Source organism: Brienomyrus brachyistius, unplaced genomic scaffold (genome assembly GCF_023856365.1).
Source record: "Brienomyrus brachyistius isolate T26 unplaced genomic scaffold, BBRACH_0.4 scaffold65, whole genome shotgun sequence".
Classification (NCBI taxonomy): Eukaryota; Metazoa; Chordata; class Actinopteri; order Osteoglossiformes; family Mormyridae; genus Brienomyrus; species Brienomyrus brachyistius.
In genome coordinates, this window is record NW_026042340.1 from 113,558 (window position 1) to 132,233 (window position 18,676).

The 18,676-nt window shown below is 46.1% G+C and overlaps 1 protein-coding gene across 2 annotated transcripts in view; it reads right to left on the bottom strand.

Annotated features, from left to right (window-relative positions):
• The window catches only part of LOC125725372 (contactin-associated protein-like 2), a 256,318-nt gene that overhangs the window by 43,149 nt on the left and 194,493 nt on the right, over nt 1-18,676 (bottom strand). For both annotated transcript variants that reach the window (XM_049002234.1, XM_049002235.1), the window contains exons 14-15: nt 14,653-14,809; nt 12,154-12,281 (exon numbers count right to left, since the gene is read on the bottom strand). In XM_049002234.1, the coding sequence (XP_048858191.1) occupies nt 12,154-12,281; nt 14,653-14,809 (285 nt within the window). The remainder of the gene's footprint in view (nt 1-12,153; nt 12,282-14,652; nt 14,810-18,676) is intronic.

Genomic DNA, 18,676 nt, shown 5'->3' on the forward strand with positions numbered 1-18,676 from the left:
TTATGAGCTGCGTGTTTCTCCTGACCTTGATCCCCTTGTTTCGGGTGGAGAGCAAACAGACTTCTGCAAATGAAGCAAACAGCAAAATGGCTCATAATGATGGGATGGTAGCAGCTTAACAGTGGCTGTGGGCAGCCAACAATCGGCAGCACAGCAGGAGGGGGGATCTGCCTCACCTCCAGGCCCTCAAATAGGGCTCACTACCGGCAGAGCACTAGCTGACTTTTTACCAGTGTTATCCATCCATCCATTTTCCAAACCGCTTATCCTACTGGGTCGCGGGGGGTCCGGAGCCTATCCCGGAAGCAATGGGCACGAGGCAGGGAACAACCCAGGATGGGGGGCCAGCCCATCACAGGACACACTCACACACCATTCACTCACGCATGCACACCTACGGGCAATTTAGCAACTCCCAGTGTTATTTTCTTTTAATCTCCATTTTAACACCGAAGGAGATTTTTTTTCACTTTGCTCTCTGGAAACACTTTATGTTTGGTACATATTTAGCCAAAAGAAGGAGAAAACACCAGCATTACAGTAAAACTACTGCATAAATACAAAAACCCACATTCGATCCTCATTCAAGGGCATTAGCCTCTCTGCTGCTTTGCTCTAATATCACAGTGAGTTTTAATCAGGCATCATGACTCATTACCGTGGGCTGGCGGGCTGGGTGGTTTCTCTAAGGCCAAGCTCCACAGATGAAAAAAGCTGCCTCTGAACACAGCGGGCATTTATGGTGAAAATCAGGTACCGATCAGAGGTGAATCTCTGGGATAATTTTCCTTTTCAGTCGTCCATCGTTTAACAAAGGAGGATGGAAGATGGCTGGGCCAACTGACCAGAACACAGCTAGAACAGGCACACCGCATGCACAGAGTCAGGACGGGACTGGATCTGCACCCCTGTAGGTGCGAGGACAGGCACGCCGCACGCACAGAGTCAGGACGGGACTGGATCTGCACCCCTGTAGGTGCGAGGACAGGCACGCCGCACGCACAGAGTCAGGACGGGACTGGATCTGCACTCCTGTAGGTGCGAGGACAGGCACGCCGCACGCACAGAGTCAGGACGGGACTGGATCTGCACCCCTGTAGGTGCGAGGACAGGCACGCCGCACGCACAGAGTCAGGACGGGACTGGATCTGCACCCCTGTAGGTGCGAGGACAGGCACGCCGCACGCACAGAGTCAGGACGGGACTGGATCTGCACCCCTGCCAGTGAGGCCAGTGAAGCTCCTTGCCTCAATTTATTGTTCATTCAAATGACATCACACCTTTTAAGGGCATGGATTCAAGAAACAAATAGCCAATATGGCTACTTCTTGTTTAAGGCATTAAATCTATGAAGTCGCATCCCATGTCAGCTGGCTGCGAGGGCTGCTTCCACAAGGGGTGCTAAAGAGCAGGCCTGTTATATCGATATTTTGACAGTTATCGTCACTGCCTGACATTAATATCTGGACAATGATGGTGAATACCTAAAAATGTAATAGTAATTCCACGTAAAGGGAAACCAAAACAAGATGCACAGACTATTACGTCACAAATCACTTATAAATATTTAGACTGTACAATTTTTAGTGCAGATGTATTGTGCAATTTTTGGCAACTGGACTCATTTGGGTAACAGCTAAACATTTTAGATGCCTTAAGATACTTGAGGCAAAATATTTTAAAGAGTGTAGTTTCTTAAGTCCATTCAAATTCATTTATTTATTCATCAGTTGTTCATTCAATTCACACTGTTGCCTTTCAGGCATGTTTAACCAGACAGTTACCACTATACATCTAGTTATTCATCTGCATCTCAAAATTATATTTAACAAGAGCTTGGATGATGGGTGATATTCATTGGAGCCGGTTAGGTTAAGTTAACGACTTAAACCAAGAACTCCACGTTCTTCCCTGCAGCCAGCTCAGTTTCATACACTCTGCCATTTCTCCACAGCCCAACTTTTTGGGCACCTTTTCTTCTGTAGATCATCCAGACCATAAAACTCATCTGTCTTAGCAGATCACAGCCTAAAAGCAGGTTTTGCTCTGCCTCATCCTACTTGTCTAAAGAGTGAAACGACAGCCTGTCCATGTAAAATCACACTTCTCCGTGGGAGTGAAAAAGCCTTAAACCATTTTATTCTTTATGTCACGCCCATCAGAGCATGGAAGGCGTACAGCAAAAAAAAACACGAAAGTAAGAACCTGCCAGCGCTGTCCCTGCGGCTACATTAACACCCGTTTATTCGCCACCATTATTCAGCGCTTCATGCTTGCTAAGCTGTCTGCTCAGACAGAACTTTTTCTGACAGATTCGAGCAGCTTCTATCTTATCTGCAAAACAAACCAGGAGTGAAGCAGGATCCCTGAGAAGCGGTTGGATCCCTGTCACAAAGCTCATCAACCTTCCCCAGGTAAACCCGCCGACCGTACAAAGGGCAAGCCCTTCATCAGTGCTTGACATTTCCAGATTTCTCTTTCCCGAACAGGAAAACCACCCCCTCTCTCCTGTGGATCACAGGGGAGTGCAGCAGACCAATAACGGATAAGGTATACACAGAAAATAAAATTCCGACCTGGACGCTGAGATACATCATCTGCTGTCACTCCAAGAGCCTCATGCTCTTCTGCTGAAACACAAAGCGGCCAAACAAGATTTCCTAGATATAGCTGTGCATCTGCTAAAGTCCATGAAGACCAATTACCTGCAGGGTGACCGTGAGCAAACCTATGGATCAATTCCAGGCAAACAGCTGCCGAGTTTCACAGGATGCGAGCTTAAAGGTTGCAGGCCAGTCAAGCTAACCACCGGAGTCATTTGCTCACAGGGATTTCAACAAATCAGATGGATGTGGACAAGTTCATCCACGAATGAGAGAAAATTCTCACTGCACTTCAGACTTTGCTAAAGATGTTAACGCTGCAGTTTGAGAGCGAAAACTGGAAAAGCTTCTAAGCAAACAGTCAGCTTCTGCTGATTTCCGGGGAGCTTTTAACAGCTGTCTCCTGGCTGGAGAAGTACAGAACGTGGATGACAGGCTACAGCAAAGCACACGATTATGCAGTCAGCAAAGGCACTCTCTCCTCTCTCGAGCTGTACACACATGGAATGGGCTGCGTCTTCATGTCTATCTGATGTATTCGATCTGAATAAGCAACATTCTCTGCTAAACATATTGAGGCATTTTTCTTGCCACTCAGAGAACTCATCTATAGACTGGTTAGTCTGCATGTATGCAAGGAAGAAGGTGTTCCTCAAGGTTCAGTCCAAGTCCAAGTACTTTTCATTCCACTTCTTACCATTAGCTGTATTTTAATTTCAGGCCAATTTTTCTAAAATGAGCTTTGAATGATTAGTTGCAAGCCATACAAAGCATCAAGCCAGCACTTGAAGGTGAATTGGCGGCTAACCCCGTAGGACACGCCAGACCTCTTTTTTCCTTGCCACAGACTCATCCACACTGATCTCTAGTCAGTTCCACGTCAACTGAAAGATATAATCCTTCCTAATCCTTCCAGCATGTTCTGGGTCTGGTGGGATACCTCCATAATATCACCCCTAGGAGATGTCCAGGTGGCATCCTTATAAGACACTCGAGCCGCCTCTCGTTGCAAAAGACCAGCAGCCCAAACTGCTCACCCTGCCCAGTATGTCCAGAAACCCTGAGGAGCAACATCATTTTGGCTGCTTGTTCCCAAACCCTTGTTTTTGCACTAATATCACCCACAGCTCATGACCTCAGGGGAGGACAGGACCTTATGCTGCCCAGTAGCTGAAGCGATCCACCTGTCAATGTCGCGCTCACTTTTTCGTCACTCGTGAAGGTAATCTTGATGCATTTAAATTCCATCACTATGGGCAAACTCTATTTCGTCCTGTGAAAGATGCGACCCAGTTCTGCGCCTTGAGAGTCAAGAACAGGATCAGAGACAAGACACACCGTAGAGGCCAGTCCACTCTGTGTTAAGGATGCGAACTCGACTCTTATTGCATTTGTTCCGGCATTGAACAGCTCTCTTGAATTCTAACAATGTCTCAGAAGAAGTGGCAATAAAAATGATCACTTTTTGGAAAAACAGATAGATACCTACACAAAACTGGGGAAGCAGACAAGCAAGAGTACTATTACTACTACTAATAATACTACTTCAAGAGTACTATTATGACTAATAATAATACTACTCTAAGAGTACTATCAATACTACCATACAAAACAACAAATCCATGGAGAATATCTTGAGATGTCAATGCCTTGGTATCTTTGGTAAGTCTGCATACTGTCACTCTTCACGGTTTCTTGCATTGCTGATTATTGAAAAGAAGCTCTCCTCAACCAGGAAGCATAAGAGTAGGTGGGGGGGGGGAGAGTCCCTTGTCATTCCTGTTTTGCATTCATCAAGATATATGAATTCCTGCTATTTTGATAAAGAGCAGCTGCTGAACTAACCTGCGGCACCCCCACTATGTGAAAAAGAATCAAACCATCGCAAGTTGCACTTTTCCGGAATGTCTGTTCTATAGAGAACGTTCTGTCGGTTATTCGCTGGGAAAAACCTGCTTAGGTGGCAAAACAGCAGGATCTCGCAGGCTGCACATCATCTATCAGTGTGGCATTTCATTCCGTCTGCTTGTATTTATACGACAAAACAAAAGGTTTGTAATGCCATTGTCTATAGATTTTTCCATCTTCAAGCTCATGTTAATGAGTTGTTGTATAGATGTTGCTGACAAGCTGGACTAATAAACAACGTTGTTATTTCTGTGTTTAAAGGAAATAACTGTCAAGTGTCAAAATTGCTTTTCGTACATTTCGTGGTTATATGTTTGGTAAGAAAAACAACTCGTTCACCCTCTGAATCAGTAAAACAGGAGCTTTTATTATCTGACTTACCAAAAGCCTAAACCAGTGTATACAAAGTAAACATAAATGATGATATAATGACAAAGCAATTAGTCACCAAAACACTGCTAGTCCATAGCTGATCAATAAATAAGTCAAATTTATTTATAGAGCACATCTGTGGATGACAAGCATACATCAGAGCGTACACCAACGCGTACACCAGAGCGTACACCAAAGCGAACACCAAAGAAAACACCAGAGCATACACCAACGTGTACACCAAAGCGAACACCAGAGCGTACACCAAAACGTACACCAAAGTGAACACCAAAGCGAACACCAGAGCGTACACCAATGTGTACACCAAAGTGAATGCCGGAGCGTACACCAAAGCGAACATCAAAGAAAACACCAGAGCATACACCAACGCGTACACCAAAGCAAACACCAGACCGTACACCAAAACATACACCAAAGCAAACTCCAGAGCGTACACCAAAACGTACACCAAAGCAAACTCCAGAGCGTACACCAAAACATACACGAAAGCAAACTCCAGAGCGTACACCAACACGTACACCAGAGCGTACACCAAAACGTACACCAGAGCGTACACCAGAGCGTACACCAACGTGTACACCAAAGCGAACACCAAAGCAAACACCAGAGCGTACACCAGAGCGTACACCAGAGCGTACACCAGAGCGTACACCAACATGTACACCAAAGTGCTTTGCAAAACATAAAATACACTGAAGTGTAGATGATCTGAGTTAAAGAGCAACAGGAATAAAATGATAGAAAATAAAATTAGGTAGACTATATAATAAAATAACCAAGGCTAGGGTGCAGGACCACCCAATCACTGAGTCAAGGAAGGACCTGGAGCCTATAGTGAGCAGCACTGGGCCCAAGGTCGGTGTGCTGGTACATCGCCAGTCAGAGTCAAAATAATAAGAGCAAAGCTGTCATCATTCAGAGATGTGGGCCAGTAGCCAGGCTGTCCTGCAGGTTATTCCTGTCCTTTCATACCCAAGGCTATCTGTCAACTTTGTTTACCACACCGCCGTGTCCGACGCCTGTCTGTTACCATCTGCTCTCCAGAACGTTCAAATGTGCCGTCAAGCCCAGCCACATCCTCAGCAGCCCTTTACACCTGTCTGTCTGCGCATGGAGGTAAACCGCAGAGTATTAGTCAACAACCTACTAACGAATATGGCCTAGTTGAACAGAACCAGCTAAGACTCTCAGGTATTAGTACTGTAATCTCCACTGTACTCTTTTACTATACAAAAGTGTTTTCAAAAGATTATTTTCTGAGTGGAGGTCCCTGTACATAGCTGAATTAAATACCAAAATACCAAACGCAATATACCAAATGAATGTGAAATTTAAGTGCTATTAGTGGCTACAGTCTGAAGTTAGAATTTCATGAAGCACTTAAGTTACAGAGTAGCTGTCAGTCTACTGTGACTCACTGCAGTGTCTGCCATGAGGCTGTGACTCCCAGGAGACCTTTGTGGGAATTTATGTTTGTACCTCTGCAGTGTGGATGGTTAGCAAATACAACATCTAAAACAGGAAGGTTGAACATCTCAGCCTCTTAGCAATAACAAGGAATGCACGTCTGCATGCGATGTCTGCATGCACATCTGCCACGCAGGACACCTGGGGGAGGAGCAGGTCAGAGCTCCACAGCACAGGAATGGCGCGCTGGGCAGGTGTCCGCGGATCTCTCACAGGAGAGAGCGGGGCTCTGGGCAATCATGAGGAATTAGGGCTTTCGGCCCATCCAATCCATCATTGAGGGAACAGCAATGTGGAAAGACCCTCTTCAGGGCCTGGATCCAGACCACAGGCCATCCATCATGGAGCCAGAAGAAGTAAGGAGCACCTTGAGCACGCGGCATTGCTGCTGACGAGAGTTAACGTCCAGAAACAATGCATGTTCTTACAATACCTTGTCTTTAGCTTCGTTGTAATGGGTCTCCTCACAGGTGTCCTGTTGTGAAGAGGAACACTTTTGTAAACATCTATTCATGAGAACAAAACTGTCTAAAGAACAGTCCAGGAATGAAGCGCGTGGCTGTGATGAAAACGACAGGGGTCTGTTGTGCAGCTAAGAAAAATGCTGTGGCTGTTTACACAACCACAGCGTCAAGAAACAGCAAATATTCAGCAGCAATGGAACAAAAAAATAAATGTAAATAAATGTAAAAGTCTGTTGCATCGACAAGAAAGAATCGATTTCAGGTTTTATTGATGCACTCTATTTTATGACAACGATCACTAGGACACAACGGCTACCAGTTAGTTCCTCCTTCAGATGGTATAAGGAGCAGATAGTGGGCGTGAGGAGAGCAGGGCAGATGAACGATGTCATCCTGTCAGAGTGCCGTGAAGAATCTCATCTTCCACCTCCATCTCAGCAACAGCTTTTATCCAAGAGGTCACCTGCTATAGGTACCGATTAAGGAGCGCAATCTACGACTTGACTTAGAGCAGAAAGTCTGAAACACATAGCGTACGGGCAGCATCCCACCTAAATCACACAGGCAATTCCCCAGCTGTATCTGCTCAAAAGCGCAGAGAAAACCTACTGTCCAGCTTCTGTTTTCCAGGAGAAAGGAGCAATGTGCTGATGACTTAAAGAGAACCTCAACATCAAATCTGGGAGCTTCCAAGAGCTCCTTCCAGGATATACAGAATAAATAAGGTGGTGGATTTTCTCCATGCTGGAAACCATGGGAGGGGGGTTTAGCAGAGACGGCCTGGCAGAGGGGCCTCTCTCTCCGTGACAAACACTGAGCTCCATCTGCTGAATGATGTACAGCACAACACATGAGGCACGCAGAGCACAGGGTCAAAGCGGGCAAAGCATTTCAGTGCTGAGAGCGTATTCCAAGCTCCCGAAGACCGTAAAGTAGTGTTCACTGAAAGTACAAAGGATCAAATCATAGAATCAAACCTCTTTCAGTTCAGTTCATTGTCTGCTGGGGCAGATAAAAGTACAAAGACATTATATACAAGCAGAGAACAGGGATAAGTTACCTTTACGAAGTGGACTGATGCATGCAGGGCTTACTACCGGTCATGTCCCATATAATAACGAATGCAAATGAGCTCAGAAATGTATGATATATACCACAGATCTATCAATGTGGTTTATACAGCTGAAAAAAAATCATGTTTTATCTTAATCTTTGTGTGTGATTAGCAGTACAAGACCTTGATTATTAATTGTAGGTATGGAGGCTGTTTGAAGCTGTGACATTTACATGCATGTACGGCTTGTCCTAAGGTTCCTGCCTGTCTGTAACACTGCCCTCCTTACTGTGTATCCGTAACAAACTCCACTCTAAGTGCTCAGACGCATTTACATGCATGTACGGCTCAACCTAAGGTTCCTGCCTGTCTGTAACACTGCCCTCCTTACTGTATATCCGTAACAAACTCCTCTCAAAGTGCTCAGACGCATTTACATGCATGTACGGCTCGTCCTAAGGTTCCTGCCTGTCTGTAACACTGCCCTCCTTACTGTGTATCCGTAACAAACTCCTCTCAAAGTGCTCAGACGCATTTACGTGCATGTACGGCTCGTCCTAAGGTTCCTGCCTGTCTGTAACACTGCCCTCCTTACTGTGTATCCGTAACAAACTCCACTCTAAGTGCTCACAGGGCTGCTAAATGACACAAATGACAAAAGTTGTTTTTAGAAACAATAATCCTTTCATGACATTCTTGCAATTACACAAAAAAAAACATTATAAATCGTGCTAATGTTTTTTCTATTTTTTTTTTCTGAAGTGCTCTCTACATAATGTGGACTAGATAAAAAATGCATGACTCACTAATGGATAGAAGCCAGCAACGGCTTGTATTGATTTTTCATAAAAGTGGAAGATAGAGGTCATCTCAGACTCTTGAGTTTTTGGCTTTAGACATCATTCAAAGTCCGTAACTGATGGTGAAACACATTCCGCCACTGGATAATGAAATCTAGAAGTCTAGGTGGACCATCACCTAAAAAGTGTGAGGATCATCCACTCTTCTGAGAAGCCCCTCAGTCTGTGGATGGTGTCCCTGTGACCTGCGCTGCGTTTCAGGTCCGCATCCTGTCTCCCATTAAAGCGACCTCGACAAAAACAGAATCACCACAAACGAAAAAATCTCGGGTCCTGATCCTTAACTGCTGGACTTGGTAACTGTCATTAGTCAATGCCTCTTGTAAATAGTTTCACGCCTTGAGAAACACATTACAACTGTGCAATTAATTATGATTCTTTAAAATACCCCCCTTTACTTTAGCAGTGCAATTGTTACATAAGCCAAATGATTGTAATTAAGCTGAATTAATGGGCTGTCATAGCAGGTGAGTTTATTTTTTTTTTTACTGGTGAAACAAAAGCATTTTCCCCAAATGCTTCCATGCTTTCACACAAAACAAAGATATTCAATACTGCAGCTACAGCAGCGTAGATGTGCTTGAAAATATTAATCTACGAATTTATATTAATTAAGCAGATTGATCAAGAAGATTATTAAGCTAGACAAGGGTTTCTGAAATAGAGTTTTTTCCTGTTCTTTTAGAAGTTAGAATGTTCTTGTAAGCTTGAATAAAAAGAGTAAACATTTACCATACGTGGTGCTAGTTCTCCTAAAAAGTTATTCATCTGACTCAGACTGTTCACTCTTTAGTAGATTCATTACACTGAAATGTAGATAGTGCCCAATATAAAAGAGACAAGCTGCATAAACAAGAAGAGTTACTGGGTTGCTGAGAGAATCAGGGCCAAAGCATAAAACACTCTACACGTTAAATATCTATGATCACCCAGACAGAAGGCACACACATCACCGGACACCAAATTACCCACATAAATTCAGGCCATGGCACCAACTGCGAGTTAGCGATTCACCCCCTGCTGGAGGACACCCACCCAGACACTGAGATAACAAGCAAACTTTGTTCAGGCAGAGATGAGCCCCGATCTGTATCTCTAACCCTCCTTCGACGCGACGCCGCACTTGCTGACTCACCGTGCTAACCTGAGAGTCTCCCAAATCTCTTCTACTAAAAGAAAATCCCAACAAAAAAAATTCTTCACAGCAGGAGAAAAATCCAACACATGACAGGATATTTGACTGCTCTGCACATGCTGACTAGGTCTGCGCCTGAGGATGTTTCATCTTTGCCCAAAGTTGACCATAAAGACAAAGCGCTTTCTCTTCTTGCATCATGGCAGAGCTTCTGTGCAGCACAATGGTGCCAAGAAAATACAAGAATGTAAGACCAAGATGAAATCAGGAGACAAGCACCTTTACTCACAATGATATAAAGCAGCCTGTTACCTGACCCAGGCCCTGCTTAACTCTGCCCCCCCCCCGAATGGAATAGTGATACTTTATTGATTGCCATGATTTTGTATTTTTGCTCATCCCATCTTTCTCTGCATCACACACACGCACACACACACACACACACATACACACGCACACACATACACACACACACACACACACACACACACACACAGACAGGTGAGATTCAAGCCTATGACATTCTGGCGACAGGCACTCAGGCCTATTTGATGCCAGCAACACACCTGGAATAATATCTCACAACTAATTAGGTTAATTGGCAACAGGTCAGTATGATGATTGGGTATAAAAAGAGCCTCCCAGAGAGGCGGAATCTGTGCAGTGACGATGGGGAGAGGTTCAGCACTCTGTGCAGTGACGATGGGGAGAGGTTCATCACTCTGTGCAGTGACGTTGGGGTGAGGTTCAGCACTCTGTGCAGTGACGATGGGGAGAGGTTCAGCACTCTGTGCAGTAACGATGGGGAGAGGTTCAGCACTCTGTGCAGTGACAATGGGCAGAGGTTTAGCACTCTGTGCAGTGACAATTGGGGAGAGGTTCAGTACTCTGTGAAGTAACAATGGGGAGAGGTTCAGCACTCTGTGCAGTGACGATGGGGAGAGGTTCAGCACTCTGTGAAAGTCTGCGTGGGTAAATGATACAGCCACTTAAGAATGATGTTTGTCAATGCAATATTGCAAAGAATTTGGGAACTTCATCATCTACAGTGTATAATATCATTATGTGAATCGAGAGAAATCTTTGTATGCAAGGGACAAGGCAGAAAACCAGTACTGGATAGCAGTGATCTTTGGGTCCTCCAGGGGCACTGCATTAAAAACAGACACAATTCTACAGTGGAAATCACTGCATGGGCTCAGGAAGACTTCAGAAAACCTGTGAACACAGTTTGTCACTGCAATCACTGAATTCTAATATGCAAAGAAGAAACCACATCTAAACATGATCCAGAAAAGTCTCCAACTTCTCTGGGCCTGAGCTCATTTAAGATGGACAAACTGTGCTGTTTAAGCATGCGTGATGGTATGGGGCTGCATTAGTGCTCATGGCTCGGGTAGCCTGTACATCTGGGAATGACCCATTAATGCTGAATGACATATACAGCAACATATGCTGCCATCCACATGTCTTTTTCAGAGAAGGCCTTGCATATTTCAGCAAGACGATGCCAAACCGCATTCTGCGTGCATTACACGCCTGCCTGCAGTCCAGACCTGTCACCCACTGAAAACATTTGGCACATCATGAAATGAAAAATACGGCAAACAATCGAGACCCTGAATTGTTGAATGGTTGAAATCTTACACCAGGGAAGACTGGGGACAACATTTCACTTTCAAAACTACAGCTCAGTTCCCAAACATTTACAGTGTGTTGTTAACAGAAGAGGTGATGCAACACATGCCCCCGTACCAACTAATTTGGAAATGGGGTTGTACGTATAAATAGGTTAGAAGGGTATGGTGAGTTCCAACATCAACTGTGCTCATTTGCTGGAGCAGGGAAAATGGGAGATATTTCGTAGATACTGATTGGCTGGAGTAGGGAAAGTGGGAGATGTTTGGTAGATGCTGATTGGCTGTAGCAGGGAAAATGGAAGACATGTAGAAGATGCCGATTGGCTAGAGATGTTGCTTTGATGAGTTCCACCCTATGATCCGATAACCTGGTTAACCTTATTTAAAAGCACATATCAGGTAATGAGCACACTGTTGCCTTGGAAAGTACAGAAACCCACAATAGTATGGGTGTTCAATGCATTTAACATTCTTAAAATAAATGGCTCAGCTCCAAAAGGCCAGACAAGGTCAATATTCAGATTTTTTTTATCATGAGTCATTATTATGTTGATCAGCAAGTGCAGAATACAGGCAAGGTTATCGCTGCCTACTGATCAATGTCGCTGAAAGAAAATGCTCTAACTTACGGTCTCCTTGACAACGTAGAGGACCAACGGTCAGCTTGGCCTCTGAGCCGGCTCGGCTGGTATCTCCAACAGCCACCTGGATTACAGGCAAATGGTCTTTGTACTTCAGGGCTCCAGAATCCTCTCTCCTTGATGAAGGGAAGAATATACATGTACAAGAAAATATTAATTCAATTAGAGAGGCTCGTCTTCCTCACAGATATTCAATTATCTTATTAAAGATCTGCCCAACTGCCCCACCGTGGTTCACAGGAAGACCTGCACAAGCAACATAAACCATCACAATTATTTAGGTGCTGCCTTCCTCTGAGTGCGAAGGAGCAGACGTGTTAATGTGGAATCACAGACAGCTGATCTCCTTACACATCCTGCTAATGTGAAATCACAAACAGCTGATCTCCTTAAACATCCTGTTAATGTGGAATCACAAACAGCTGATCTCCTTACACATCCTGCTAATGTGAAATCACAAACAGCTGATCTCCTTACACATCCTGTTAATGTGGAATCACAAACAGCTGATCTCCTTACACATCCTGCTAATGTGAAATCACAAACAGCTGATCTCCTTAAACATCCTGTTAATGTGGAATCACAAACAGCTGATCTCCTTACACATCCTGCTAATGTGAAATCACAAACAGCTGATCTCCTTACACATCCTGTTAATGTGGAATCACAAACAGCTGATCTCCTTACACATCCTGTTAATGTGGAATCACAAACAGCTGATCTCCTTACACATACAGATAATGTGAAATCACAAACAGCTGATCTCCTTACATGTCCTGATAATGTGAAATCACAAACAGCTGATCTCCTTACACATCCTGTTAATGTGGAATCACAAACAGCTGATGTCCTTACACATCCTATTAATGTGGAATCACAAACAGCTGATCTCCTTACACATCCTATTAATGTGGAATCACAGACAGCTGATCTCCTTACATATCCTGCTAACGTGAAATCACAAATAGTCATTATAGATTATGGCCTACAGGCAGGTTTCACGTTTAAAATGTGTGTGGCCCTGTGGGTTAGGACTCATGACCGGAAGGTTGTTGGTTCAAATCCCATTGCTGACAGAGTGATGTTACTTTCGGGCCTTTGACCAAGGCCCTTATTCCCAGCTGCTGCAATGACTGGCTGATTTACACTTGTGTGTCGGTTTGAAAAACGCACCTGCTAAATAAATCTAATGCAAAAATGTAATTGGCCTGTGCCCCGCTTTCCATCTTTTTTTTACAGTTACACTCTGCAGTTAAGCTCCAGTTAAAAACACATTTATTTACATCATCCAGTTTGTAAAGTTGCTGTTTCTGCTGTTGCTTTTCTGTGGCTTTATTGTTTTTTCTGTCGAATTGTATGTAAAGCATCCTTGAGTGTGAGAAAGGCTCTCTATAAAGCAAAGTTATTGTTATTACACCTTTAGGAGAGAAAATGACAGAAATGAAAGTGGCAGTGGGCTACAGGTGCACCCTTCCCATTGGTCAAGCTGCCTGTGCAGCATGGGGGGACCTAACAGGCAGCGTTACACCGCCTGTGCCGGAATCGCTCTGCTGCTCTGGCCGTAATATGTGCGGGGCGAGTCTGGGCTCTCACGTCGCTCTCCTTAAATTACACAGCACTCCGGTCTCAGTTGAAGATTAAGGCCTGACAGGGAAACCGGAGATTGAATAAATGGAAGCCTTTCCCAGCGCAGTAATCTCCCTAAAGACTAGGTGACATTTACTTGCATTGTCTTAGCTGGTAATAAATGCACTCATTTGAGGGTGTGGGAAATTATTCTCCAGACGAGTGAATTTTCTCGTTATAGAGATGTTTTGCTGCAGCTGCAACGCAAAGAGACAAGAGGAAATGCTCTGGAGCCTTCAGACTGGCTGCCCGTAATGGGGCGTTTACTTTATTAAGTCTCCAAATATTTTTCAGTTGCTCTGCGATGACCTGCCCAAAGATGGCCGCCACATAGTGGAAAAATAACATGATATAATGTGATAACAAGTCGCTGGAGTAACTGAAAGTGAAAAGCTCATTTAAAGTGTCTTACAAGGTAAAGGTCAGGGATAAATGGCTCAGGGTTGGGAAGCTTTAGGAGCCTTGCTGTTAGTGCTTTGATTTAGCATTTAATTGTTTCTCAAGTGAGCTGTGATACTAGGAGAATGTAGATGACTGCTCAATGAGGGCCGGTCCTGGGGTTCAGCTGCCCCCCTCCCCATAAGAGTGAGGGAAAGTACGTCCCCAACTACCATTTTTATTGATCTATTTAGCTGATGCTTTCATCCAAAATAAGAAATGACTGCGACAGCAGGGTTAAGAGCCTTACTCAAGGGCCCAACACTAGGCCTTTGAAATCACTCTGCCGACCCTAACTCACAGAGGGCTAACTCACAATGGGCTAAGTCACAGAGGGCTAACTCACAATGGGCTAACTCACAGAGGGCTAACTCACAATGGGCTTACTCACAGAGGGCTAACTCAGAGACGGGGGGTCCTCACCACTGCCGGTGGTCAGCATCGCAGTTGCAGTAGTACTTGGGGTCGGTGCAGTTCCTCTCAATCCCGCAAGCGCACTTCTGGATGCCAGGTCCGGAGCCCCCCCAGTAGTAGTGCTTCTCGTTACCCCTCCCCACCCACCATGTGTACGGCGTCCCATCTGGGCAAAGAAAGGCAAACATGAAAAACAGAAAGGCATTTAGAGAGCATCACACAGCGTCACCAATTCCCGAGTACCGGAGAGCGAGCCAGACATTACAGGGAATCAAAGACGTGCCTGTAAGGTGCTTTTCCGCGATAAGATTTTCACCGTCTGCATACTGCCCTCACATTATGCTTTGCTCGTGTGCTGCAGATTTCTGGCGCGTACCTCGGCCAGCCAAAGCGCAGTTCAGATGTCCCTGGTCTCCTTGTTGGCTTTTTGCTCGAGCATGTGACACCTGCTTTATTAAGGCTGAGCATAACAGCCTTGGAGACAGAATGAGTGCCAAGCGGACGAAAATATGAGGCCGCTGATTCACACCCGCCGAAAACCGCTGTTCGGCCTCCCTGCTCATTGTTTTACTGCTCCGTGTCTGCAGTCCAGCATAATTACACTTCGGAAGGATTTACACAAAAGCTCTGTTCTTGTCTCACACGGGGGCATAAGTTTTACAGTATCTATGCAACGACTGCAGCTTCCCAAGGAAATATCCTGTCTCTGTAACAGTAGAGAAAATAGGCTGGAATGCAAATGGGTGGGTAGCCATGTCAGGGCTGATGCTGGGCACTATCAGACCTGCAGGCCTGCTGACACGGGAAGGACGCTCGGCCTTCTAGAGCGTACACAGAGCAGATGGCCAACGCGCGTTTATGGGCCCAGAGCAGGACTTGATGTCATCTGCACATAATTTGCAACAGAGTGGAAGCAAATGGTATATTAATGTATTAATGAGCTTAAGTATGGCAGAGGGAACCCAGAGGGCCAGATCCAGCAAGCATCCACACTCCCAACGGGATAGTCGACGATAAAACACAGGTGGAACGTGGAGAGACATGCGAGCCAACTGAGCGCGTGTAGCAGTGCTAAGCCCCGCCTCCATACTGCCAGGTCACCCATGCACTGCTGCCGATGGCGCCTCCATCACTGCCAAAGAATCGCCACCTGCAGGAGCAGGTCTCTGAAGCAAAGCCTTACTCCAAAGTTACTGGAGTAACTTACAATGTGAGTAATAGCTCATCACAGAGATACTGCCCTGCTGCAATATGGGATATGCACTTCAGAACTTTTACAGATTTTACATTTCCTCTGGGGGGTATGAGAGGTTCATAATGAAAATGGTACAGCTGGAAAAATATGACTTGGAGTGCATGACTGGGAGCGTGTGACTGGGACTGAAAGGCCGGCAGTGTACGACTGGGAGAGTATGATCAGGAACGTATGACTGGGACCGTATGACTGGGACTGAACGGCCGGCAGTGTATGACTGGGAGAGTATCATCAGGAGTGTATGACTGGGACTGAACAGCCGGGAGTGTATGACTGGGAGAGTATGATCAGGAGTGTATGACTGGGACCGTATGACTGGGACTGAACGGCCGGCAGTGTACGACTGGGAGAGTATGATCAGGAGCGTATGACTGAGACTGAACGGCCGGCAGTGTATGACTGGGAGAGTATGATCAGGAGTGTACGACTGGGAGAGTATGATCAGGAGCGTATGACTGGGACTGAACGGCCGGCAGTGTACGACTGGGAGAGTATGATCAGGAGTATACGACTGGGAGAGTATGATCAGGAGTGTACGACTGGGAGAGTATGATCAGGAGTGTACGACTGGGAGAGTATGATCAGGAGCGTATGACTGGGAGTGCAAGGCTGACCCAGAGCATCCCTGCTCAGGGGGGAGGGACAGCTAACCTGACGGTGGTGACTACTGACTATCACAGCATAACGTTTATACATATAAGATTATTTAACAGTATGACAAGGAAATGTCCATTGAAACATCCTCGTCATCCGCTCTGTTCTCCTTCATCTCATTAACACAATGGCTCTGACAGCATAAGTACTGTGTCTGTGATTGGTAGTAAGATATCTGCTTACGTTGGCTTTAAAAGGGCCGGAAGCCCAGTCGCCTTTAATGACACCAAGAGCTCGGAGCTTGGGCGCTCTCCACCAGCAGCTGGAAGCTTACGAATGTTGGCCAACAGACAGTGAAATAAGCACAGGACACCAGAGGGAGCTGCCCTCCACATCCTGCCGGGGACTCGACCTACGTGACCAATCAGCCGGCGGCTCACAACGCGGTTTTTCATACACGCCGGGCAGCGCTGACGGACCTTCTGCCTGAGTAGCCCCCGCCTCTGTTCCTTAGCTGACGTGACGTCCCCTCACTTCCTGACAGCTGACGGTGATGCGCTCACCGGCATCACCCCTCAGGTGACCTTATTAGACCTGACACCCGTACCAGGTGATTCACTTGGCTGGCTTCCATATCCCTTATGAATATTCTGCAGCCACACCCTGCAGTCCCCCAGATCTACAACCAGCCAAACCCAGGAGGCCGCGAGGCGTGACAAAATAAGCAGTTAGGCTTGCCAGCAGGCCCTCTCTGCATTCTAATATGTGTTTGGCAATTTTAACACTATACTCAAAACAACTGGGCCCAGTGATAGATGGGCATCGCATCCAGTGTCGTGTGCCCTGTAATAGACAGGCATCCCATCCAGTGTCGTGTGCCATGTAATAGACTGGCATACCATCCAGGGTTGTGTGCCCTGTAACAGACAGGCATCCCATCCAGTGTCCTGTAATAGACAGGCATCCCATCCAGTGTCGTGTACCCTGTAACAGACAGGCATCCCATCCAGTGTCATGTGCCCTGTGACAGACAGGCATCCCATCCAGTGTTGTGTGCCCTTTAAGAGACAGGCATCCCATTCGGTGTGCTGTGATAGACAGGCATCACATCCAGTGTTGTGTGCCCTGGAATAGATGGGCATCACATCCAGTGTTTTGTGCCCTGTAATAGACAGGCATCTCATTTGGTGGAGTGCAGTGCAGACTTGGGCCCCCCCGCCCCGTAAGTGTGCACACACCACTGTATCCATTATAATGCCAAGCTGTGATGACACCGTGCTCAGTCTAATCTGAAGTCCCTCGACGCCTGCAAGCCCGCCGTAAGCGGGTGTGAGTACCACGGCGCACTCTTCAGCATCCCTCTCCAACGCCCAGCAACAACAGCTCACTATACTGCGAGGTATGCCGGTACGCCTCCTAAGTTAAAGGTACCGAATTTAAATGCCCTACGATTGTCTAAGAGACAGATTCAATTAGGTCCATTAGCTGAGGGAAATAATGAGCAATGACACCGTGACGCCGCTTAAATCATGAACCACGGCATAAGCGCAGGGCGACACGGACCCATGTGTCAGGGCTATTTACAAAGCCGAACAATGGGCAATGCAACACAGAAGATCTGCCCTCACTGAGTTATAACCTTCAACCTAAAGACATTCTCCTAAAGACATTTACAAAAGGTTTTTGAAGGTTGTGCAACAAGACTCCATAAGCTTTGGTTTGGTGGCAGTCCTAAGACGGTCATGTGACCCTGGTTTGGTGGCAGTCCTAAGACGGTCATGTGACCCTGGTTTGGTGGCAGTCCTAAGACGGTCATGTGACCCTGGTTTGGTGGCAGTCCCTCAGCTGTCATGTGACACTGGTTTGGTGGCAGTCCCTCAGCTGTCATGTGACACTGGTTTGGTGGCAGTCCCTCAGCTGTCATGTGACATGACACTGGTTTGGTGGCAGTCCCTCAGCTGTCATGTGACATGACACTGGTTTGGTGGCAGTCCCTCAGCTGTCATGTGACACTGGTTTGGTGGCAGTCCCTCAGCTGTCATGTGACATGACACTGGTTTGGTGGCAGTCCCTCAGCTGTCATGTGACACTGGTTTGGTGGCAGTCCCTCAGCTGTCATGTGACATGACACTGGTTTGGTGGCAGTCCCTCAGCTGTCATGTGACACTGGTTTGGTGGCAGTCC